Here is a 26,326-nt window from a genome sequence, read left to right as displayed (position 1 = left end):
CACTGATAAATCACAAGGGCATAGCACGCTGCTGGCCACCACGCAAGTGCTCAGAAAGCCTGCAGCTGCCCCGAGGCGGCTAGCAGAACGCTGTCCAACACTGACGGGAGCTGGAGCCTGTGCTTTCGGATCCAGCAGGGACAGCGAATTCTCGACCCGTCCCTGGCCAGGCAGCACCCCGCCCTAAGGATAGCCCACTTTGGGCCGCTGGGAAACCAGGGGCTTGAAGGAGGGACACCCATGCTGGGGTGGGCGGGTCCAGCAAAGCTCCGCCCAGTGGCAGGCTTTATCATCCAGGCTCCGGTGTCTCCGCAGGCCCCTCCCGAAGCAGCTCCGGTTCCTTGCAAGCCCGGGGCGGGCCGGAAATGACGCGCTCGTCACACGTGATTGGAGGAAGCAGAAATTGCTTTGCGGCCGGTACGGAAATTGCCTTCCTTTTAGCTTCCGCTCCTGGCCCATGTGAGGGGCAGACGGCTGAGATGAGCGGGATTCGGGCTGCTAAGAGGTGAGGGGTGAAGAAGGGTCGGGAGGCTGGGTTTCATTGGGGGTCGGATTTTGAGACGTGGATGTCGCTTAACAGATTACACTTGTTTCCCTCTCAAAACTTCGCTATTCGTTACTGTTTCCGCGATCCATCCTTTAAAACCCTTTTAATTTAACTTAATTCTCTCCCTAGCTGTATTCTTATCCTTGCAGTCTTGATGCGGTCGCTCCTCTCCGGCTAAGTTAATATGTTGCATTGCTCTCATCACGTGACTCTTTTCTGCCTCTTCTTCCGCGCGTTTCAGTCCTCTGTGCCGGCAGTGCCTGTACTGTAAACTCCCTTGTCTTGTAAACCTTTGCTGATGGGAGCCATCTGCGACGTTTTTCCTGTGATGTTTCATCCCACCCAATAGGGGAACTAAATATAATCAGTTCAGCACAGTTTACCTTGCGAAGACTGATGCAGATTCCATAACTCATTTCTGGGTACCGGTATTCCTTAGTTAAGCGTCTACTTTGCTGAGAAAGCCCCAGGAAAAATGGCTTACTCATCTGCTTTCATCCAGTTCTGTTTCCTCATTCCTGGGAACAAGTGATCAAGATGTCACTTCTGAGTAAGCTGCACCTAGAAAGGTTTCTTCCATATGGAGGATGTTTAGAAGTATTAAATGGTGAAACTGCCTTGCCTCGGGCCAGCAACAGCATCTTCTGACACCTTGCCTAGGGTCTGATATTTTTACAGCCTCCCAAAGGTCAGTGGGAAATGCAGTGCCAATCACTGGAGGGTGTTATATCTTCTTCATGCAGTTCTGTGTGGGTATCACCAACCACTGTTCACCTCTTGTTATTTCAACTGATAATATTTTTCTTTTATCTCCTTTAATAGCCTTCTGGCTCTAAGGGAACAGGAAGAACTAGAAGATTTGCCAAATGACTACCCCTCGAGCACCAGTGAAGATGAGGTGGGCAACAATTGCTAAACTGTCTTCTCCAGTTCCCTTCTGCCTCAAAGTTAGGCAGCACATTCCTGGAAAGGAAATAGATGGTGAAATTGTTTATATTTGTTCAGGTCTTGCAAGTAAATTACAACCACTTGTTTAGTGTTTCATGTAGAAGATACTATATTAAGTGCTATGAGAGTCTGAAGACTGTATAAGATACAGTCACTGTCTTCAAGTTAAGTATAGTTGAGTATATAAAAACAAAACATACAGTACACATTATAGAATTTTCCTATTTCCCAGATTTGGATTTCTGTAGAGAGTTATTTTAAGTGTATGACTGCAATATACATAATTAAGCTGGATTTCCAACAGATGCTATAGGACCGTGGTCAGCAAACTGCGGCTCATGAGCCATATGCGGCTCTTTGGCCCCTTGAGTGTGGCTCTTCCACAAAATACCATGGCCTGGGCGAGTCTATTTTGAAGAAGTGGCATTAGAAGAAGTTTAACCTTTTGCACTCGGATGTCGAGTGTGACGGTTATTGAATGTATCAATAATTTGAAATATAAAAAATCCAAATAAGTTTGTATGAAAAGAAACTCCAGTTTTTTATTCTACTGCCGCGCTTTGTAAAATCTGGGGTATTTAAAAAATTAAATCCCGAGTAGAATAAAGGAATCGAGAAAAAAGCAAGCGAGTGCAAAGGGTTAAGTTTAAAAAATTTGGCTCTCAAAAGAAATTTCAATCGTTGTACTGTTGATATTTGGCTTTGTTGACTAATGAGTTTGCCAACCACTGCTATAGGAATTCCAACTCTTTATTCTCTTGAAAAAGCTACTTAGATTGGTTTTTTAATTTGAGAGTTTCTGAGTCAAATCACATTATGTTACATACAGAAACATTATTCCCATAGTACTTTTCTTCCCCAAACAAGTTAAGACAGAAGTATAACTTTACTATGGTTCTATAATGAGGCAGTTTGGTTTTTAAAGCAGTTCTTTCAGACCTGCACACCAATCCTCATCTGATTCACCATTGACCAGAAGATGGAGAGATTTTACATGGGCTTCAATTTCCACACTGCCTTTTCCCTCCCCTCATCATTCTAATGTTTTTTTTCCTTTTCTGTGTCTAGGGGGATGGTGGTGGAGAGCGAAAGCATCAAAAGCTTCTGGAAGCAATCAGTTCCCTTGATGGAAAGAATAGGTAACATTCCCATCATTTGGACAGGTTGTAATCTGATTCCATGAGATTTATCTGCAACTAATATTCATTAAGTACCTACGATAATGAAGACACAAGTGCCAACATCATTAAGAGCACATACTTTGGAGACAGACTGCATAGGCAAAGTTTGTGTCCTCTCTGCACCTCAATTTCTTCAATTCGAAAATAAGATTAATAATGGTACCTACCTTATAGGGTTGTGACATTTAAATGAGTTAATAAATGTAAAGGTCTTACACTAATGCCCAGCATTTAGTAAACATTATGTAATTGTTAGCTATTATTGTGTTAGACCTCTGTGCATATGAATTCTTATTGAATACCTAGTACACATATTTTTGAAGCATTGAGTAGACATTACTTATCCCCATTAGAGAAGTTAATTGACTTACCCTACAATCACTGCTCATAAGTGACATCCAGGATTCAAATCCAGATATGTTTGTTTTTTGTTTTTAAATCCAGGTATGTTTAAATCCAAGTCTAATACCTTTTCCACTATGCCTACCTTGTATTGCCTTGTGTTTTTGAGGGTCTGAGTCTACATTAAGAGATGGTTAGAGTACCAAATCCAGGTTAGGAACAGATTTCCTGGTTGCTTTGTGACAAAACTCTGGAAGAGAAATACAAAGAAATATTTGTTCCCCCAGCAATATGTATCCATTCTTTCTATATTTTGTTTTGCCTAAATTTCAGGCGGAAATTGGCTGAGAGATCTGAGGCTAGTCTGAAGGTGTCAGAGTTCACGGTCAGTTCTGAAGGTAAGTTAACAAAGGAAGCTATCTGTGCATGGAGCTTGTGGAGTTCCAAAAGTATAATATTCACTTCACCACCCAAGAACTGTTTTTGATGTGATTAATGGGTCATACTTTAAATATTTACCTGTTTGCGGGCACGTCCCCAGTGGGGGGTGTGCAGGAGGCAGCTGATCGATGTTTCTCTCTCATCGATGTTTCTAACTCTCTATCCCTCTCTCTTCCTCTCTGTAAAAAATCAATAAAATATATAAAAAAAAAAATATTTACCTGTAAGTGGGTGAAGAGGGTGGTCAGATGCCCTTGAGTTTCTTCCATTTCTAGAAGAAAGCATAGAAGGCCACAGTCAAGGTCTCCCACTGAGCTTGATGAGCTACTTCAAGGAGAGAGGGACATGAATGAAGACAGCTGCCTCTCATTAGCTTAGTGTCCATGGTTTCATTTTTATTTCAGTTCTCACAGTGCTTTGAGTTTTGACAGGCAGATAATTTCTCCCACTAGAGCTCCAATAAGTCAAGTTACTTACTTGAGAGCCTTCACCTAGTACAATGTTTCTTAACCTTTTTTCTCTTTTTGGCTTCCTCGGAAGCCTTTTTATATACTTTGTTTCTTCACTACCTCCCCCACCCCTCCCAGCCGGGAAATCCAATACTAAGGAATGTAATTTTGTTGGATAGGGTTGAGCTTCAGAGCAACACAAAACTTTGTAATATCCAAGATTCTTTTTCACACACTCCCCCAAGAAACAATTTTTACCCCCTGGGTGGGGGAGTGACCTCACCCCTGTGAGAATTCATGACCTAGTAAATGGCAGAGTTGGGATTTCAACCTGATACCAAGTCTAGATGCCAAATCTTTGTTACCATATTCACAACTTAAGAAGCTTAAATAAGTTATATTCTTTTAGTAACCACTAAACTTATAACTATAACTTATAACTATAACTAACTATAACTTCCCAAAACAACTAACAATGTATTCTCCCAAGCTTGTTCATTCAGCAGATACTTACAGTTTCAGAACAGTTTAGATCAGTGCTTTTCAACTAGTGTGCTGCAAGAATTTTAAAAACATGCAATACCTATGTAGTCAGTGACACTGACCTTTTTCCCCTTAGATTGTCAAATTAAAAAAATGACAGTGACAACAGCCAACAAAATAACCATCCAGTGTGAATGAATCAAAATTATACCTTTTCTTTGTCAGATCAACTATATATCCTATCTAATAAAGAGGGAATATGCAAATTGATCATCACTCTGTCACAAAGATGGATGCACCCACAGCTGAGGCCAAGTTCCCATAAGGAGCCTTAAAGAGCAATCAGCAGGGACCTGAGGCTACACCCTCCCCTGCCCCTGTGGGGCTTGACAGGGGACCTGAGGCCATGCCCCCCACCTGGCAGGGCTTGACGGGGGACCTCAAGGAGCGCTTCCCGTCCTGGTGCTGGGCTAGGGGACCTCAGGCTGCTCCCCCCACCCCAGCACCAGGCCAGGGGACCTCAGGCTGCACCCCCCACCCGGCAGGGCTTGACAGGGGACCTCAGGCCATGCCCCCCACCCGGCGGGGCTTGACGGGGGACCTCAAGGAGCGCTTCCCGTCCTGGTGCTGGGCTAGGGGACCTCAGGCTGCTCCCCCCGCCCCAGCACCAGGCCAGGGGACCTCAGGCTGCACCCCCCACCCGGCAGGGCTTGACAGGGGACCTCAGGCCATGCCCCCCACCCGGCGGGGCTTGACGGGGGACCTCAAGGAGCGCTTCCCGTCCTGGTGCTGGGCTAGGGGACCTCAGGCTGCTCCCCCTGCCCCAGCACCAGGCCAGGGGACCTCAGGCTGCACCCCCCACCCGGCAGGGCTTGACAGGGGACCTCAGGCCATGCCCCCCACCCGGCGGGGCTTGACGGGGGACCTCAAGGAGCGCTTCCCGTCCTGGTGCTGGGCTAGGGGACCTCAGGCTGCTCCCCCCGTCCCAGCACCAGGCCAGGGGACCTCAGGCTGCACCCCCCACCTGGCAGGGCTTGACAGGGGACCTCAGGCCATGCCCCCCACCCGGCGGGGCTTGACGGGGGACCTCAAGGTGCGCTTCCCATCCTGGTGCTGGGCTAGGGGACCTCAGGCTGCTCTCCCGGCCCCAGCGCCAGGCCGGGGGACCTCAGACCGCACCCCCCTGCCTGGCTGGGCTTGACAGGGGACCTCAGGCCGTGCCCCCCACCTGGCGGGGCTTGATGGGAGACCTCAAGGTTCACCCTCAGTGCTGGGTTGGGGGAACTCAGGCCGCGCCCCTGCCCAGCAGGGCTTGACGGGGGACCTGAGGCTGCACCCCCCTCTCGGTGCTGGGCCAGGGGACCTGAGGCTGCGCCCCCTACCTGGCAGGACTTGACAAGGGTGGGACTGGCTGGGTCTGGATCTAGCCCAATGGGGGGGGCCTGGCCGGGTCTGGTGTGGGTGGGCAGGGACTTGACTCTGGGTCCCATGGTGAGCCCCAGACTCTGACAGGAGGAAGGTTTTCATATACATTTTACTAATTTTCTTTCATCTCTGACACTTCTATTATAGAGAAAGGGCAAATAGCAATATTAAATTATTTCCTCTAATTAATCCCCTTTTAATGTGCACGAATTTTGTGCACCGGGTCACATATTTACTAATTAGTTTATGTGTGCCTTGAGATGATAAAGGTTGAAAATCACTGGTTTAGATATTGGGCTATATAAAGAATAATACACTGATCTCATGAGGCTTACATTCTAGTGGGATGTGGAGACAACTGAAAATTAAAACAGGATGATGCAATAAAGAGATATGAATGACAAGAAAAGTCAATCATGCAAACAGGGGAAAGCATTCCAGGCCAGGGGGCAGCTGGTACAAGGGCTGTAAGGAAGAAACAGGCTCAGCATGTTTGAAGAAGTGGAAGTGTGGAACATAGTGGAGGTGGGGGTGACACAATGTTGGAATGACAGACCAAGATCCCATATAGGGACCAGATCCCACAGCCCTGTCCTTTAGATCCATGTAGTTGGCCTTTCATATCCTTGGTTTTCACATCATTGCCTTCAACCAACCATGGATTGCAAATATTTGAATTAAGAAACACCAGAAAATTCCCAAAGGCAAAGCTTGAATTTGCCACACACCGAACACTAGGCTGAACCCTTGTGAATAAAGTGATGTGTAGGCATGCCCTGCTACAGTCTATATGCAAAATATAGGTTACAGCAAATATGACACCATTTGATATAAGGGACTTGAGCATCCTTAGATTTTGGTATCCACAAAGTCTTGTAACCAAACTGCCATGGATACCAAGGGATGACTATAATTCCAAGTATAATGGGAGCCATTGGAGGATTTTCAGCAGGATCATGATCTGCTGTGATTTGCATTTTCAAAATAACACTTTGGATAGCTGTGTGAAGAGTGACAGCAGAAAGACCTAGAGGAAAGCAAATGACTTTTTAAAATAATTTTTTACCCTCCAACACGTGCGAGAATGAAGGAAAGTGATCATGCCACTATACTATACTATAGCTAACGACTGAAGTAAGAGAATTATTCCTGCTTCCCTGCATATTTGCCTGTCTGCCAGCATTTTCTGCCTAGGCATCTGCCTGTGTGATATTGAGATCTGGCCTCACTTAATCAGTCTGACCAGAAAGTTTGGCCTTTCTACAGGATCAGGAGAAAGGCTAGTCCTTTCAGATCTGCTTGAGCCCATTAAAACTTCATCTTCATTGGCTACTGTGAAAAAGCAACTGAATAGAGTCAAATCAAAGAAGACTGTGGAGCTACCCCTTAACAAAGAAGAGGTTGAGCGGGTGAGTTAAAAAGTATCCATTAAGAGGAAGAAATTGAACTAATGAGGAAAAACAGGGTAAGAAGGGAAGGAGGGGGAAAGCCTCACAAATGGGAGGGGAAGTTGTGATTGCCTCACCATGGAAAAGATTAAAACATCCCAGGGAAAGTGCAGTCCTGAGAAGTAAACAAGAGCTTATCTCTAGCATCCTGATCCTTCCTTGGGCTAAGAAACATTTCCTCCAAATTTCCCCTTTGAGTTTGTTGCCTAATTTTGTGGCTCTTGTGTATCTTGCCTGTTTCAGATCCACAGAGAAGTGGCATTCAATAAAACCTCACAGACGCTCTCCAAATGGGATCCTATCGTTCAGAAGAACCGACAAGCAGAACAGCTGGTTTTCCCCCTGATGAAGGAGCAGTCAGCCTTTGCTCCCATTGAGCATGTGCTCAACGGCTGGAAGGTAAGTGCTAGGAAACCGCACCTTGGAAAGTGAAGTTGCGCAATGTGGAGATGGCAGGGTCTGCCATTGATTTGGTTGGGCATGTTAAACTGAAATTCCAGCTTCGGTCATTGTAGTCTATCAGTCAGAAAGGGAGAGAAGGGGGTAGCAAGATCCATTGTCAGCCATGCAATAGCCAATCACAGTGGCTCTATAGTTGCTCTTCATCAGTTTGTAGCATACAATACACATGGTTATTTCCGTGTTTTTGTGTTAAAACATCCAATTGCCATTAGAGAAGAAACATGATGCATTCTTTTTCACATCCCAGTTTTTATAGTAAAAAGCTTTCAAAGCCACATTCTGATCTGGAGGAAATCAGGAACTCAGCAGACCCAAAGTTTGCTTATAAAGGAATATAACCTTAAAATATAACATTGTGCCCAGCCAGCATTGTTCAGTGGTTGAGTGTGGACCTATGAACCAGGAGGTTACGATTCCATTCCCGGTCAGGGCACATGCCCGGGTTGCGGGCTCAATCCTCGGTGTGGGACGAGCAGGAGGCAGCCGATCAATGATTCTCTCTCATCATTGATGTTTCTATCTTTCTTTTTTTTTTTTTTAAATATATTTTATTGATTCTTTACAGAGAGGAAGAGAGAGGGATAGAGAGTTAGAAACATCGATGAGAGAGAAACATCGATCAGCTGCCTCTTGCACACCCCCTACTGGGGATGTGCCCGCAACCAAGGTACATGCCCTTGACCGGAATCGAACCTGGGACCCTTGAGTCCGCAGGCCGACGCTCCACTGAGCCAAACCGGTTTTGGCTGTTTCTATCTTTCTATCCCTCTTCTTTCCTCTCTGAAATCAATAAAAATATATTTAAATTAAAAAAATAAATTGTGACTGTAGGATGGAAGGGAGACTTCAGAAAAAAATTAAGAGATAATATAATTTGCAGGATTCAAAAATATAAGTATAGATGATAGCCCTAACCGGTTTGGCTCAGTGAATAGAGCATTGGCCTGCGGACTGAAGGCTCCCAGGTTCAATTCTGGTCAAGGGCATGTACCTTGGTTGCGGGCACATCCCCAGTAGGGAGTGTGCACAAGGCAGCTGATCGATGTTTCTAACTCTCTTATCACTCTCCCTTCCTCTAGGTAAAAAATCAATAAATATATATATTTTAAAAAGTATAGATGATATATTGTGAAAAGTCTGACCTCATCTGATCATTTTTACCCCATACTCAACCGGATGTAACCACTTCTATAAGTTTTTTGTTACTGCTAACTTAAGAGTTTTACTGATATATTTGTGTTTATCTTATTTTTGTCAAAAAGGAAGTAGTGCGCTACTACACACTTTGCACCTGACTTTTTCAAATGACAGTGTAATCTTGGAGATTGCAGGAAAATGCTGAGTTGAGTATTAAGGATGAGATGGGGGCGAAGATTGCACTAATAATGGTACCTCTACTCTCCAGGAACTCCCTGTGCAAGACAGAGTGGCCCAGAGACTGTCCATTGAATCTGTTGGACCATTCATGCCAAGATTCATTTTTTGAGAAATGACGCCAGTGTGGCACAGAGAAATAAGGAAATGCTTAGGTCGGGGTGCTTTCTAGCTAGCAACTCTCAGTTCTCTTCTTACAACTTAGAATGCAAAGTACCAAGGACTAGTAATATACTAGTATTTCTGAAGATCAAGAATCCAAAAAGTCACCAGGCCAGTGTGGCTCAGTTGGTTGAGCATCATCCCATGCACTGAAAGGTCGCTGTTTTGATTCCAGGTTGTGGGCTTGATACCCAGGCGGGGTGCATGCAGGAGGCAGCTGATGGATTTTCTCTCTCACATCAATATTTTTCTCTCTCTTTCCCTTCCTCTCTCTCTCAAATTAATAAAAACACAATTTTTAAAAAAGAAGCAGCAGCCCAGCCTGAGTGGCTCAGTTAGTTGAGCAATTCAGTTGGTTGAATGTTGTCCTGTACACAGAAAAGTTGCCAGCTTGATTGCCGATCAGGGCACATACCTGGGTTGCAGGTTCGATCCCCAGTTGGGGCACATGTGGAGGGCAACCAGTCAATGTTTCTTTCTCACATTGATGTTTCTCTCTCCCTCCCTCTAAGTATGTCCTTGGGTGAGGATTTAAGAAAAACAATCCAGAAAGTTGATTCAGCTTCCTAAAATTCCATTAGACTCTAGCTAAGAAGAATTAAATGGGATAATGCGTGTGAAAGCATTTGTAAACTGCAAAGTGCTAGAAATGATGTAAGATAACTCTTCTCAGCCCCTCTCTCCTTCCCTCCACTAGAAGCCTCCACTAGCACTTGGCAGAGTTTTCACCTCAAAACCCTTGTTTCTCAATATGCCCTCTAAAGGGGAGGGGAAATCCCATTGCTAGAAAATGCTGCCTGCCCCTACTGGAGATTGGCAATTCACAATATACATTAGCCTTTTAAAGGCTATGAAAAGATAGTAAAGAAACCCCTTTGACTTACTCTAACCCAGAGTGTACAAACTGATGTTATTAAAAACCAAATAAATTAATTTTTAAACTTCTTTAAAAAATGAAGTAAATCTTGTTAACTGATAAGAAAGAACCATACTTTGGGAAGAGCTGGTCTCCACTGCTTCTGTGTTCTGTCTCCTTCTTCCCCTACTGCCCTACTGCAACTTCTTTCTTATTTAGTTAGTTAGTTAGTTAGTTAGTTAATCCTTACCCGAGGATATTTTTCCATTGATGTTTTTTTTTAAAGAGAGAGTGAAAGGGAGGAGGAGAGACAGAGAGAGAGAAACATCAATGAGAGACACATCGATTGGTTGCCTCCCTTGGGCTGACACTCTATCCACTGAGCCAAACTGGTTGGGGCCTAAAACTTCTTTCAAAGGCCATTGATGAGAGACCTCTTAGTCACCACATCCCATGCCTTCTTCAGTCTTCAGACAATTTGACACTATTGACACATTGTTAAAAACGCCTGCCTTGGCTTCTGTGACATTCTCCTGATTTTTATCTATCTGACTTTCTTAGTCCTTTTTATTCTTGCTCTGTAAATTCTGTGACTTTTGACTATCACCTGTATATGCTACAGATCACTCTCAACTCCTTCCTTCTTCTGAGCTTCAGTTCCAGATTCCATATGACTAGCAGGCCTCACCTGGGTCTCTCCTATGCATTTTAAATTGCGCACACAGCAAAGTAAACTTGGCATTTTCTTTCCCCAGACTCCCAAACCTGTACCACCACCTTCATTCTGTAACTCAGTCAACAGCATAACTCCATACCTCAGTCACTTTGGTTGGAAATCTCAGACATCTCATTTCTCCTTCTGTTGACTCCTCCCCAGACCAGGCAGTGAGCTAGTGTGTGAATTCTGTCTCTGTAACAGCTCTCAGATCCCTGGTTCCTCTTCTCATTTTCATTTTCAGCTTTCATTCGCAACTTTATATACAGAGTAGGGCAAAAGTAGGAAAATAATAACAATAATTAATAAATAATAATACAAGAATAAACTCTGTGTTTCGTGTACTCATAATTATAAACCTACTTTTGCTCCACCCTGTATATCCTCTTACACAATCACCAGGATTTGCTTTCTGAAACGTAGAACTAATTGTCACTCTCCTGCTTAAAATCCTTCAGAAGCTCTCCACTTGTAGAATGAGACAAGCACTGAGTATTTTAGCTGCACTGGACAACACATTGTCTGCTTACATACTTCTCCTTTTCATATAGTATCTGTTTTTGCTTATACTCATCTCTCCACTTGGCCCTCTCCTTTACAGAATTGTACTTACACCTCAAACAAAGCCTAATTCAAAAAGTCTCTTCCTTCCTCAAGCCTAACTCACCCCCTGATCAGAATTAATTGTTTCTCTGTGATTACTCCTTTGGACTAACATTTAACCTATTATGTTGTTAGTGATGGATTTGTCTCTTTCCTCTGAAAGGCTGTGAGCTCTATGAGGACAGGAATGAGCTTAATCAATTGTGTATTCTAGCACCCTTTACAAGTACCTACAATATAGCTGCAATCAATAAATGTTTGTAAATTGAATTGAATTGGAGGGAGATTACAACATTGTAATATAAATCACTTTGTAGCCTGTGATTGATCACTACTACATATACTAAAAATGGAAGAATGTGTACCTTTACTATTCAATAGAATAGGTTTATGGTTAAATCAATAGCAGTGTGTAATGTATGATGATGTGTGTTTATGCATTTGTCTAGATATTTGTAAGTTTGAGACTGACCGTAATATATATGAAAACCACATATAAAGTGTGTATGAGGTTTAAAACTGGCTCTGTTGCCTAGGGCTATCTTAGTACCTTGCCAAAATGGACTGTGTCATGATTGGCCTGATTATTTTAGCCATCCTTACATTATCGGTCAAGCAGTAAATGAGGTGTTTGGCTGACATGTGAAGTAACTTGTTCACAGTCCATTCGTTTCATGCATATAGACACTACCTAGCATGCAAAGTTTACTGGAAACTGAGGAACTGGAGCCCAAGTTAGAAGATGACTAGAATTAAATTTGAACTGTCAGGAAGCCAGTTATGTGAAGGTCATATTTTTAAAGGCAGTGTCTTTTTGTGCTCATCTGAGACCTAATCTCCCCTTCCCTCTAGAAATATTTTTAAAAGGAGCCTTATATGAAATCTGAGATTCCTATCTATGCCATATGCGTAACAACACAGGGGCCAATTTGTTTTGCAACTATCAAAACCGATATGTGGTATTGCTCTTCCTCTTTCCTGCCAGCATTTACTTTAAGGGCATCCTGCTTCTATTCTTAAGAGAATGGCATTCTGTTTTAAATATATTAATAATCCAAACACAGAGTGATACTCAGTTATATAGAGACTAGCCTCAGAGTCTCCTTGCTGAAGTTGTCTTAAATCAGAATAAAATAAGGTTTATCTGCACATCTGGGCAGCAAAACTGGAACCCCTTCTCTTGCTGTAATAGCCAATCCTATCCAGTTAGTGATTCCAATTATGGCGTCAAAGTAGATGGTCATAGGACTGGAAAGAGGGAGACAGTGGGAGCATGGCTTAAGACTCAGGATGTTTTGTTATGTCTTTAAGGCAAGAACACCCCTGGAACAGGAGATTTTTAACCTCCTTTGTAAGAACAAGCAGCCAGTAACAGACCCTTTACTGACTCCTGTGGAAAAGGCCTCTCTCAAAGCCATGAGCCTGGAAGAGGTAAGTGTGATAGGCCTTTTATACACCCAGGCAGGGCCTGTTTCTCCCAGCAATTTGTTCACAAGCCCAGGAGTCACTGTAAATCTCATTCATTGTAGGCTAAGATGCGCCGAGCAGAGCTTCAGAGGGCCCGGGCCCTGCAGTCTTACTATGAGGCCAGGGCTCGAAGAGAGAAGAAAATCAAAAGCAAAAAGTAAGGAGCTATACCTGAAACCCATATAATTTTATTAACCAATGTCATCCCAATAAATTCAACAAAAAAGTTAAAAAAAAAAAAAAAAAAGAGCCCAGCCAATGCGTCTCAGTGGTTGAGTGTTGACCTATGAATAGGAGGTCATGGTTCAGTTCCCGGTCAGGGCTCGATCCCCAGTGTGGGGCATGCAGGAGGCAGCCAATTAATGATTCTCTCTCGTCATTTATATGTCTATCTTTCCTCTCCCTTCCTCTCTGAAATCCATAAAAATATATTTTAAAAAATAAAAAATTGGTACAATTACCATTTAAAATAATAATTTAAAAAAGGATATGAAGACCCATGCTAACTAGCCTTGAGTTTCATGAAAGAAAGTGAAGTGGAAAGAACCTTTGACATGGCAGTTGAGATCATATAGAAGAGGTCACAAATAGGAGTGACCTTTCTTTTCCCTAAGACCAACCTCATATAAGTGTTGCCTGCTTCACTGGTGCCCTCTCCACTGGCTTTGGCTTTCTGTCTTGGTTGTTGCTAAAAAAGAGGCCTGCGCAATTACTTTCTCTCCTTTCCAGGCCGTGACAGAGTGATTTCTGTAGAATGAACTCTGAATTCTACAGCTGTTGAGGCCAGCAGGGCTTCCTTCCTATCTTTTTGCCTCTTTAGAACATGTCTTATTCTTCCTTGCACTATAGGTTTGCTCTGCAGAGGTCTGCCCTGTGGGCTGCAGGGACTGAGAAGTCTGCCAGTGCTCTCAGGTCCCCAAGTGGCTCCCTCCAGTCACCTAGCTCTGTGATGTCCATACTGGCCTCTGCACAGGGAAACCTCTTGGTAGCAGGGACACTTTTGTTTGTGGCATCAGTGTTTCCACTGATCTCTTTCCTTGTACCCCTCTCATTACCCTGTAGGTATCACAGAGTTCTGAAGAAAGGGAAGGCCAAGAAAGCCCTAAAAGAGTTTGAGAAGCTGCGGAAGACCAATCCTGCTGCTGCACTGGAAGAACTGGAAAAACTTGAAAAGGCCAGAATGATGGTGAGGCTGCCTCTGGCCCTACCCCTGAACCACCTTTCCCCAGAAAGCAATATGGATCTCACTCTCTCCTTTCTTTCCAGGAGCGAATGAGCCTTAAGCACCAGAACAGTGGAAAATGGGCAAAGTCAAAGGCAATTATGGCCAAATATGACCTGGAGGTAAGAGACCCCCATCAGGATGAGAGAATGGGTGGAATTGGAGGAAAGAAACAGAGTTGGGTAAGATCCATGAGAAGGGATGGAAAACCAGGAATCTAAAAAGGTATCAGAAAAAAAAATAATAAAATAAAAAGGCATCAGAAAAATCTCTAAGGCAAAGAGGAAAATGACCAGGAACGAGGTGGAAAGGGGAAAGAACATTGAAGGCAAGTCCAGTTAAAGAGGAGAGGAACTTTTATATATATATATATATATATATATATATATATATATATATATATATATATATATACACACACACACACACACACACACACACACACCATGTTTCACATATTGGTTCCTTGAGGACAAAGAATTTGACTTCCATTTTATTCCACAGCTAGTAACACAGTGGTATATGTACAGTTTAAACAGTAGGCACCAGTAAGAAATACTTAAGTCAGATTGAGAGGAGGCAGCTTTAAGAAATGGACTAGGAAAGGTGTTATTGCGATCACTAATGACAAGGCACCCGTGCTGTGACTCCTTCCTCCAGGCTCGCCAGGCTATGCAGGATCAGTTGGCCAGGAACAAAGAACTGACACAGAAAGTCCAGGTGGCCTCCGAGAGTGAGGAAGAGGAGGGAGGTGAGGAAGAAGAGGGTGATCTCCTTGTCCCTGATGCGGTGAATGAGGCACACATGACTTCAGATGGACTGAACCCCTGGATGGTCAGGAATCACTCTGGTGACACAAAAGAGGCTGAAATCCAGAAGGACCCTGAACAACTTCCAGAGCCCATGGCCAACGAGGCTTCTGAAAGTGAGGAAGAAGAAAGACCAGTGGCAGAGGAAGAAATTTTGTTGAAAGAATTTGAGGAAAGGCGATCGCTTAGGAAAAAGTCGGGGCTCAACCAGGATGCCAAGCCAGTGGGCAGACAAGAAACAAAAGGTGAGTTGTAGTGGACCGGAAGGAAGAGCTTGGTACAAGTGCTATGGACCAACTGTGAGCGGAAGACTGTGCCCACCCCCACACACTGCAGAATGATGAGGCTCTAGGGATTTTCAAGAAAGTGCTGTGGGTGCTGAAGAGAAAACAGATGATTATCATTACCATTTTTCTTCAAAGGCATTTAATAAGTGGTCATCTGCATGGCTGTATAATGTGTGTTCCAACACGCTTTCTGCTCTTGAGGGCTTGCAGTCTTCAGAAAGGCAGGACTACTACAGCATCCTTGAAGTCAGGGCAGGAGTCAACATTGCTGGTAACCACAAGCCAGAGAGAAGTGCACACGGGGGGGATGGCAAATCTGAAAATCATGCACACCCACAGACACAGGTGATTTTGTTTTTGTTAATCCTCACCCAAGGATATTTTTTTCCATTGATCATTTTTTAGAGAAAGTAGAAGGGACGGGGAGAGACGAGAGAGAGAAACATTGAAGTGAGAGAGACACATCGATTGGTTGCCTCCTTGCACATGCTGGAGTTCGAGCTTGCAACTGAGGTACGTGCCCTTGACCGGAATCAAACCCACAACCCTTCAGTCCGTGGGCCGTCGCTCTATCCACTGAGCCAAACTGGCTAGATTATGAGGCATTGTGAAGCATCTTCAAATTATGGCCGTAGTGTTCTGTTTGTGAAGTAGGAGTGGCATTTTTAGCACTTAAATGTTGTCTGATACATGATACGGGGTAAGACTTTCTGGACAGGAATTAATGACTTCACAAGGTATGTGGTAAATTAGAATTTTTACCCCAGTGCTCAGACTTCATTTGCATATTTTCTACCAGTTATCTTGAAGAGATTTTACATTAACAGTGTTAGGTTAGCACCCTTAGACAGGTCAGAGAGCTTCCATTCTGGGGACAAAGCAGGTCACTAAAGCCTGCTTGGGAAACTACCTACATTCAGAATCACCTGGCTATCTGGACAGAATCACTGGTCTGATTGTATTTCCTATAGGAATAATGCATTTGGGTGACAGCAGGAATCTGTTTTTATTTTTTAAAATATATTTTTATTGATTTCAGAGAGGAAGGGAGAGATAGAGATAGAAACATCAATGATGAGAATCACTGACTGGTTGCCTCCCGCACGCCCTGCACTGGGGATCCAGCCCGCAACCCAGGCATGTGCCCTGACCGGGAATCGAACCATGACCTCCTGGTTCATAGGCTGACGCTCAACCACTGAGCCACGCTAGCTGGGCAGGAATCTGTTTTTCCATGGCCAAAAATGATAAGAGCTGTCACTTAAAGTGTATGATAGGGCCTTTACTTGGGATTTTCAGCTAGAGAGTTCTGGGGGTTAATAGTTACAATCAGTCACTTCCGAAGAGGATTTTGGAGAGCAGTGCTGTAGGCCAAGGTCATGGGGCAGTGTCTCTACAACGACAGGAAAGCAGCCACATCCTCCTGAGCCCCCTCAGAAACTGGCCATCTAGCTAAATGTGTAGAGCAATTGCTTGTGGTATGGAAGGTGGATTTGGATTTCCTTGGATGATAAAAATAGAATATTCCCAACCCTTTGGGGAAATAGTGGGAAGTCGTGGATCCCAAACAAAATGGACAAGGAAACTTGGTCCTTGAAGAATAAACATAGATGTATCCAGAGTCCAGATCTCAAGTAGCTTCTTCCAGTGGCGTCAAGCCAGAGCTAGAGAGCAGGTTGAACTTGGGAATGGAGGCAACTTGAGTCAATTCAGAGGACAGTTAAGAAGTGTGTCACTGCCATGTTTTCCTGGGGGCTCTCAGAGACCAGTGGTATTTACTCATATGTTGCTGGTGACTGGAAAGTGCAAGCTACTTGACTCAGCCACAACAGGTCATGAAATACTGCTTTAAGATAAAACAATGCTGGATAAGGTGTTTACAAATAGGGCATTACAATGTAAGTTATAAATAGTAAATCACACTTTTTAGGAATTACAAATATTACATTACAATGAAGTTGCATTCAGAGGCCACCTGTTCATTAAAAAGGCCCTTTTAAAATATATATATTTTATTGATTTTTTACAGAGAGGAAGGGAGAGGGATAGAGAGCTAGAAACATCGATGAGAGAGAAACATCGATCAGCTGCCTCCTGCACACCTCCTACTGGGGATGTGCCCGCAACCAAGGTACATGCCGTTGACCGGAATCGAACCTGGGACCCTTCAGTCCGCAGGCCGACGCTCTATCCACTGAGCCAAACCGGTTAGGGCTAAAAAGGCCTTTTTAAAATTTGGGACTTGGGCCTTGGTCAGTGTGGCTCAGTTGGTTGAGCATCATCACATGCACTGAAAGGTCGCAGCTTCAGTTCCAGGTCAGGGCACATGCCCAGGTTGCTGGTTTGATCCCAGGTGGGGATTTGTGCGGGAGGCAGCGGATCAATGTTTCTCTCTCACACTGATATTTATTTCTCTCTCCCTCTCCCTTTCTCTCTTAAAAAAATCAATAAAAGCATTTTTTTTAAAGTTAAAATTTGGGATTTGGGGCCATTTCCCCAACCAGGGTTTATTTACAGTATGAGGCAAGTAAGCCACAGTTCTTGTTATAGAGTAAGTCATTGGCAAAGTTGGGAATAGGGCCCAGGACCCAGGATATCTGCTTCCTAACATGCTGCTTTTAACTACTCAACTCCATTACCTACTACTTGATAGGTAATTATTAGTGAGCTCTCCTCTTCATTGGGATGCCTCAGTGCCCAACCCCCAGTGGGTGCTCTACAAATGCTCACTGAGAGTGTTCAGTAAGTGCTCATTGACTAGGCAACATCCAACCTCCTTTTCTGACAGCTTTCATTTCTTCCTCCAGATTCTAGCACCCAGGAGGTGCTATCCGAACTGAGGGCACTGTCTCAGAAACTCAACAAGGACAACCATCAGTGCAGGAAGCAAAACGTGGGTTCAGCTAGGACTGTTTTGTCCATCCAGAGAGAGGGACCTGCTGGGGAAGAAGAGGAGCCCCTGTTGCTGCAAAGGCCGGAGAGAGCACAGACTCTGGAGGAGCTAGAGGAACTGAGCAAAGAAGGATGCTTTCAAAATGAGGAGTTTCCCAGGCCTGCGTTAGAAGGGCAGCAGCTGGAGAGGAATAATCAGCCTAGTGCTCCCAAGAAGAAAACGAAGGAACAAATGATTGACCTACAGAACATCCTAACCACAAAATCTCCTTCCGTGAAGTCTTTGGCTGTCCCCACAATAGAGGAGTTGGTGAGCAGAGCCAGGGTCCAGGGTGTCTTGGGCCATTTTGGGGGATCAGAGCTGGTGAAGAAAGTGCTCTTCTTGCACAAAGAATAGAATCAGTGAAGTTTGTTGTGCTGGGATCACATGTCGGTAGTTGAGAGGCCCAGAATAGTATGGGGCCACGCTGGCTCCGGTGACAATTTGATAGATGCAAATCTGTGAGTGCCACTGAGACTCCAACATCCTAAATTCTGAACCACCAAACCCTTTCTGGAGTTACTCTAAAACTGCCCTCAGAAGAAAGGGAGGCACTCAAAGCTCTGATGAGATCCCAGGCAGGACATTCAAAGGTGAGTCAAGGAGTTCTTGCCAAGGTTTTGTGTTACTCAGTGGGATCTCAAACGGTCCAGGACTCCCTGAATAAGTAATAGAAATTGCTCACGTCAGGAGCCCTGACGTTCCTTTTGAGGGCTATAAGCTGAGGATGCCTGCATACTGGCTAGGCCACTTGGAGCTCCTCCTCCTAACACAGTCCATTCATTCCTCCACCCTGCAGCTTCCTTACTGAAAGTTTAAAATTGTGTCATATGATATTGAGCTGGGGATATTGACCCTAGAGAGAAGAAAATTGGAGCATGATTAGCTACCAATCTGTATTGCAAGACCATCATTGTTCAGCACTTTCCCCCTAGAGGGCGCTAAAATGTCACCACCCAAAATTCAAGCACTCTTGCCCAAACCACTACTCTAATGCAAGCAGTAGCTACAGAACCTCTTAACCACAGTATCTCCCTCCCTGAAGTCTTTGGAAGTCCCCATGACAATAGAGGAGTTAATAAACAGAGCCAGGATCTCAGACCATCGTGGAGGATCAAAGCTGATACAGAAAGTGCCAGAAAGGAGATTTTGTGGTTAGGAGGTTCCTACTTTACCCCAAACTCCCCGCTCTGTTCTCACTCTTGTTTCTTCCCAGGAAGATGAACAGGAGAGAGAGCAAAAGCAAATGATAAAGGAAGCTTTTGCTGGTGATGATGTCATCAGAGATTTCTTGAAAGAGAAGAGAGAAACTGTGGAGGCGAATAAGCCAAAGGACGTGGACCTGACTCTGCCTGGCTGGGGCGAGTGGGGCGGTGTGGGCCTGAAGCCCAGTGCCAAGAAGAGACGCCGGTAAGAACAGGGAAGAAAGCCTGTCAAGAAGGGCACCAGGTTCGCCCACCTCACCGTCAGTGCCCTCCCTGCCCTTTTGATTAAGTCCTAAGGCTCTTAGACATCCTGCTGTTTTCTTTCCAGGTTTCTCATTAAAGCACCTGAAGGTCCTCCAAGAAAAGACAAGAATTTACCAAATGTGATTATCAATGAGAAGCGAAACATCCATGCAGCAGCTCACCAGGTGAGGGATGGAGAGCTCTTTAGCTGCCTCCTCTTTGCTGCCCTCTTGCTTGGGAGGGATATTCTAGTGCTCTGTGGTCTAGAGGGACGTGTGATCTTGACCACGGAATCAAATCTATTTTTGTTTTTACTGACCGGCTCTGAGATGAATAATTCCAGATCGACTCTGCTGTTTTAATTACTGACTGGGAAGAAAGGTTGAGACTTACAGGGATAATCTCTGCAGCGATGGTGAGGCTTTCAGATCTGTGTTTTCAACTAGTAGCCCAGCTAACACTGGTTCAAATGGGTCTCACCAAAGGAAGAATAACTGTTCTTCAGGCTGGTATTTATGTCAAGGTAATGTCCAAAGACTATAAAATTTGAGCTATATCTTAAGAAAAATGAAGACGAACAGGTACTTGTTTAGTATGGTGCAAGAATTTTAAATTGTGTCATATGATAATGAGCTAGGGTTGTTTACCCAAGAGAGAAGCAAATTTGAGCAGTATATTGAAGGCTGTCATGTGGAGTGGAGTCATATAAAGTAGAAGTTAAAGGAAAAGGCAGTGTTCAATTCAAGGAAAAACTTTCTGCTAGTCCAGAGGGAATGTGTTGCTCTGGGGTATGAACATGTGTAGAGAGGACTCAGGAATGAAATTAGACTTAACGACTTTTATGTTCCCTTCAATTCTGAAAGTCTATGACCCTAAGATCTGCCCCTAGCCAGTATAAAATGACTTGTATGTTTCTTTCTGAACAAAAAGAGGGGAGGGACTGTTTAATAGGTACAAAAAGAGGTGAGGAAATAACATTTCAATAACACTTTATTGATTTCATTTTGTAAACCAGTCACTGCAGAAATTGAATTGTAAACACTGTATTCCCAGTTGAGGGTACATAACCAGAAAACGCAATGAACAGGCATGTATAGGATAAGAGCGAGCGAAAGGGGTTGCTTCACCAGGCCAGGATTATAGGTGAAGGGCAGAGTGTGGAACTCAATAAAGATCACTCTTCCCTTCCAGGGGTCTTAGCCATTTGTTTTTTAATGCAGTCACAGCAAATTGACAAATAGTTTTCCAGAATCTCCCTTGTTTGTTTGTTTTTTGTTGTTGTTGTTTTTTGTGGTTTTTTTTTTTACTGGTTTCAGAGAGGAAGGAAGAGGGAGAGATAGAAACATCAATGATGAGAGAGAATCATTAATCAGCTGCCTCCTGCGAGCCCCCCACTGGGGATCGAGCCTGCAACCCAGGCATGTGCCCTTGACCGGAAATGAACCTGGGACCCTTTAGTCCGAAGGCTGATGCTCTATCCACTGAGCCAAACCAGCTAGAGCTTCCTCATCTTTTTAATAAGCTATAGACTGCAAGTCCCAGCATGCAATAGAATAAAATGTGCTTTAAACTAAAGGGGAGACCTTCCAAAACGGAACACTCTGTCCAGGTGTGTTTTTTCCTCTTGCCCTGGGTGACATGTACAGATCTAGCTATCAACCCCAATAAAACTTTACCTTAACCTAAAGGAAATCTGTCCTTCACTACCAAGAGGACCATCTGGCAGTACTCAGCTTCTTTTGAGTGTTCCACTGAATATCTCCAAAGACTACTGATTGTAACTTCCCCATTTTTTTTGCTTACACCTTTTTCCTCCTCTTTGGCAATTGGGGAAGTGTTTAAAGATTATTTAAATGTCTGAAGATGGTGCTGTGGTGAGTGGAGAAGAGTGCTGGGCAAGGCAAGGAGCCTGGGTTCTGCTCTCCCTTGAGGCTCTTTTCTTGGGTAAATCACTTCCTGTCTCTAAGCCAAACTGTGGGTTTGAGGCAGGTGACCTTTGTCATTACCTTGGGCTTTCTAGCTTGGACAGTTTGTGATGCCAATGGAGGATGAAGCTAACTAAGTGTAGTAGCCTAGTAGAGTTTAGGGTTCAGGAGTGAACCTTTGGGTTCCTTAAAACAATCAGTCCTGGCCCTGGCCGATGTGCTCAGTGGTTAGAGTGTCAGGCCTAGCACCAAAGGGTTGCAGGTTCAATTCCCAGTCAAGGGCATATACCTGAGTTTCGGGGCTTGTGTGGGAGGCAACCAATCAATGTGTCTGTCTCACATCAATGCTTCTCTCACCTTCCTCTCTCCTTCCCTCCCTCCCTTCCACTCTCTAAAAATTAATGGAAAAAATATCCTCAGGTGAGGATTAATAAAACGGACAAAAACAAAACATCAGTCCCGTTTATCAAGGACAGGAAAGGAAAGGATGGAGAGGGTAAGAGGGTCATAAAATCTACAGGGATACACAAATGCCCGGGTGTTTCTTGAAGTTGCAAGGCACAAGAATAGGAAAGTTGTGTAGAAGACCCACTTGAGGACAGTAGCCATGGAGGTACTATAGTGTTCCTACAGCTATGGCGGGGGCGGGGGCAGTGTCAGGGTGGATTTTCAATCCCTTAGATTGTTGGATAAGCTTGGGGAGAGGGGGGTCCTAAATCCAAATTAGGCCCCTCTACTCCCCAGTGTCCTCAAGCAGATTAGGACTCCTAAGGCTAGATGGAGGCATTGAGATGCCTTGACCTCTCAGTAGCTTCACCCACTGCCTCCATCATGTAGAACTGTGGCCCATGTGCCAACACTACCTGACCGATTGCCATTATACACCTGCACCCCAGGCCTGCTCATGCCTAGTCACTCTGCCTTCTTTTCCAGGTGCGGGTGCTTCCATATCCATTTACCCACCATCAACAATTTGAGAGGACCATCCAGACCCCTATAGGATCTACATGGAACACCCAGAGAGCCTTCCAAAAGCTGACTACACCCAAGGTTGTCACCAAGCCAGGACATATCATTAAGCCCATAAAAGCAGAGGATGTGGGTTACCGGTCTTCCTCAAGGTCGGACCTCTCTGTCATACAGAGGAATCCAAAACAACTCTCCATACGTCACAAAAAACAGCTGAAGAAAAACTAAAGATTGAGTTGCTGGAGGAGTGACATCTTGGTGCCCAGAACCAGGACCCCACCCAGAGTGCTCCTCCATTGGCTGGGTTTTACTACAAGCTACAGAATCAATTTCAAAATTTGTTAACACACATTTTAGGAATAAAGGCATTTTTTTATCTATTTCACTGGAGTATATTCTGTGTCATCTCCCAGTTGAATCATTTTCAAGTCAGACAAAACGCCTTTGGATGTTCCCCATTGCACTTCTCCAGGTATACTTGTCAGGGGAACTTCATTTTCTCACCAAGGATTATATAGTTAGTGCTAAGTTGGAGTGAAGTAAACCTAAACTATGATCTTAAATATATCACATCAGGCACGATCTACTGTAAATAACCAATTTTTTTACACTCGTAAATAGTGACTAATTATTGTATATTAACCTCTGAACCTATAAATATGTACAATCCAAGCTATTGGATTTGGGGCTGGTCATAGGATGGTGCTGAAGCTGGGTTCAGCTTTAAGCCTAGCCACTGTCATTTTCTTGGCTAGTGAGCCTCCCAGCTTGCACAGGTCTTAGAGAAGCTAGCACTTTTCTCGTTCTTAAGATAATGAGGTTTTACCCCTACTTTACAGATGAGGTACAAGAGTTTTCATAAGTAAAGCTCTATTCCCTTCCTAACTCAGGGCCAACTCCTCCCCCATTGATTTGATTCAAGCATTAGTCTGCTCTATGATAGTTCACCTGGGCTTCTCAGCTCTGAGGAACCTGCCTTTCTTTGGGGACAAGAAATAGATTTATGGACAGGGTCCCTGCAGCCACGATTCCCAACAAGGAATTGGAGAACCCCTCTCCCCTGATTTCAAAGGAGGTAGCACTATTGTACTTCACCTCCTGCCTTGGAGGTTCGTGCCTCCAGCCTTTTTAGACCAAGGCTGGGGGTTATTTTTGTGTATTACAGACCCCTCTGAGAATTTAATTAAATAATGAACCCTCCCCCAGAAAAATGTACATATACACCATCTTGCATACAGTTTGAGGAGCTTTACAGACTTTCAGAATCCCTGGGCCAAAAGCTCTCTGCCATTGAGTTTTCTTTTGCAATTTCTCCCATCAACAAGCTCCTCTTCTTCCAAGCATACCACTCTCCAAATAGGTTCCAAAATGTTTAGATCTCCAATGTAACTAGTCCTGATACCTTTATTTTATAGACAAGATTTCAGAGTAGAGGTCTCCAGTGTTAAACATTAAATTAGTGGCTGAGTAGGCACTAGGACCTTAGACTAACTTTGAAGCCCAAAAGCCACGCCATAAATGTCTGTGGAATTCCCGTGGTAACTGTGGGCCCCTATTACTATTGCTTATCCTCTCAAAAACCAGCCCGGAGCTGGGAATTAAAATAAATACGTTCGTGTTTAGAGCCCAAGGGGCATTTTAAAGTTATCCACTGGGTTGATATTATCAGCGATCTACTTGCTGGGTAGACACCTAAAGTCAGTGGCCAGTGGGGTAAGGGGAGATGGGGAACTCCTGCCTCCGTTTAAAACACCATAAACTTCTCTTTAGAGTACAAAGCTGCCACCTCCGTCCCACCCACCCCCCAAATTGAAGCGTCCAATCAAGTGCCCCCAGTAAATGGCCAATCCCCGTGTACTTTCCCGGGACCCTCCTCAGCTCCCCGTACTCCCCGAAGCCAGGAGTGATGCTAGTGACCCCATCCTTCAAAGGGGAAGGCAGGCGCCAGAACATTTATAAACGACGCCCACTTCCAGCCTTCTAAGCCCCCAAACGGATTCCACTGTTGTTCAGTGGGGCATTTTTTTTTTCTTTTCTTCCTCCGAACCTCCGAAGTGTTCTCTCTTCCCATTGGACAAAGCTGCCCCTTGACGCCACCCTGGCTTTGCTCGTTGATTGGTCCATTCTGGATGTGCCCAAGCCTTTTTCCCAGGGTGTGGCGCCCCCCCCCGCCCCCAACGGGGCTCTGACCCCTGGCTCCTCCCTCCCCCCCCAAGCCCCCCTCTCTGGTCCGAATGGTATTGCCCTGGCTTCGCTCCCCCACGGCCCAAGCCGCTGCCCTTAGGGCCCCCGGACGGGGCGGGGCACGCTGGGGACGGGCAGAGGGCGGTGGTGGCGCCTTCCTGCCGAGCCCAAGGCCGCCCCCGCTACCCTTCTCCAGCCCTCGTAGGTCCCACTTTCTCTGAGGCAGTTTTCGTCCTGCCTTGGTAGCCCCGTGCCGTCTGCACGGCCCCCACCGTGGTCTTTGGGTCATCCCGATCAGCAGCGTTAAATCCCTGCCCTCAGCGCTCCCCACACGCCCATCTGCCTCCGCCCTCAGGTCGTCGCTGCACTCCCTTTCGCAGTGTCTGCTCACCCATACCCTCCCGAGCCTGCTGAAGCCCCGGGCTCCCCTTCCTCGCGGACTGACCATCAGCAGGGTACCCCTCCCTGTGTGTGGCCATTCCTCCCAGCGGCCTCCCCTTCGCGGCCTCCCCTCCTCTCTGTAGCCAACGTGGTGGAGCACTCCTGGCCACCCCTCCACCCCCGTCGTCCCGTACCCCCGCGCTCCCTTCGTGTGTAGTCCCTTCACGTCCCTAAGCCCCTCCCACATCATGCCCCCCCAACACACATACCCTCCCTCCTAGGCGTCCCTCTGTGCCCCTCCCCTACCCCTGCTAGTCTAAGCCCCTCCCACCCACCCCGTCCTTTTGTCTCCTCTTTGGTCTCTAAGTCCCCCGCCCCTCCCTCCCGCCCTCGCTCCCCGCGAGCAAGCTCTTATCACTCCCAGGTCCCGCAGCCCCGCCCCCGGGCCGCGCCCCGAAGGCCCCCTCCCTCCCGCGGCCCCTTCTCCGCCCCCCTGGGCTCCGCCTCCCTCCCCCAACCCCCAGCGCGGCTCGCCCGCCAGCCCTGCGGACCGCCCAGGTTCCCCGCTCGCTCCTCCCGCTGCCGCCCGCTGCCGCTCCCTGACCCGCCCTTCCCGGGCCAGCTTTTCGCGCGCCCGCGCTCCCCCCTCCCGCACACGCGCTCCCTCGGCCCCTATCGCCAGGCCCTCCAGCGGCCCCGCGCAGCGTGCAGCCTGCCTTCGGGACAGCCTCGGCACCCCACGGGCACCGAAGGGGCCAGCGCACAGCCAGGAATGCGAACCCGGCCCGGGTCCCTCCCGCCCAGCCCGGCCCTTGCAAGCGGCCCGGGACGCAGGCGCCCGTCGGAAGTGTTTGGGGGACGGGCCTCCTGCGCCCAGGCCAGGCAGGCGCGCCCTGCGGAGAGAAGCCGTGACCCGACCTCCGGGGATGACTTTACCCTGAGCCTCCTTCGTTGCTCCCGCCCCAAACCGGTGCCAGAAGCGCAAGGCGCGCAGCTGGGATTCACAGCTAGCGGAACAGGGTTGGAGGACTGTCCTGAAAATGCCGCGAGCAACCTTTGCTACGGACCCTGAGGCCCAATGAGGCGAGGGCCGGTGACACGCCCCGGCCACCCACGGAGAAAGGGCGAGCCCACGCCGGGCGCCTGAGCCCCCAGCCTCCTCGCCCTGGTCTCCCCACCAGCGGCGCAGAGCGAAGTTGCCTCTGGTCCTTTGTATGGACCCCTCGCGATCAGAGGGCTGGAATTACACCCTCAATCGAGGGTGGG

General features: G+C 46.1%; 1 protein-coding gene across 1 annotated transcript; it reads left to right on the top strand.

Moving 5' to 3' along the window:
• Positions 1-403: 403 nt before the first annotated feature.
• On the top strand, positions 404-22,875 carry UTP14A (UTP14A small subunit processome component). The gene is made up of 15 exons (XM_079765991.1): positions 404-505; positions 1,370-1,445; positions 2,564-2,634; positions 3,352-3,416; positions 7,083-7,225; positions 7,508-7,663; positions 12,748-12,867; positions 12,966-13,060; positions 13,966-14,089; positions 14,170-14,247; positions 14,786-15,179; positions 18,029-18,423; positions 19,370-19,563; positions 19,687-19,786; positions 22,460-22,875. The coding sequence occupies exons 1-15, from the start codon at positions 480-482 to the stop codon at positions 22,721-22,723; spliced, it is 2,301 nt and encodes a 766-aa protein (XP_079622117.1). The 5' UTR covers positions 404-479; the 3' UTR covers positions 22,724-22,875.
• Positions 22,876-26,326: the final 3,451 nt, after the last annotated feature.

This window comes from Cnephaeus nilssonii (assembly GCF_951640355.1).
Source record: "Cnephaeus nilssonii genome assembly, chromosome: X".
Lineage (NCBI taxonomy): Eukaryota > Metazoa > Chordata > Mammalia > Chiroptera > Vespertilionidae > Cnephaeus > Cnephaeus nilssonii.
This window is presented reverse-complemented; position numbering and strand designations above follow the sequence as displayed.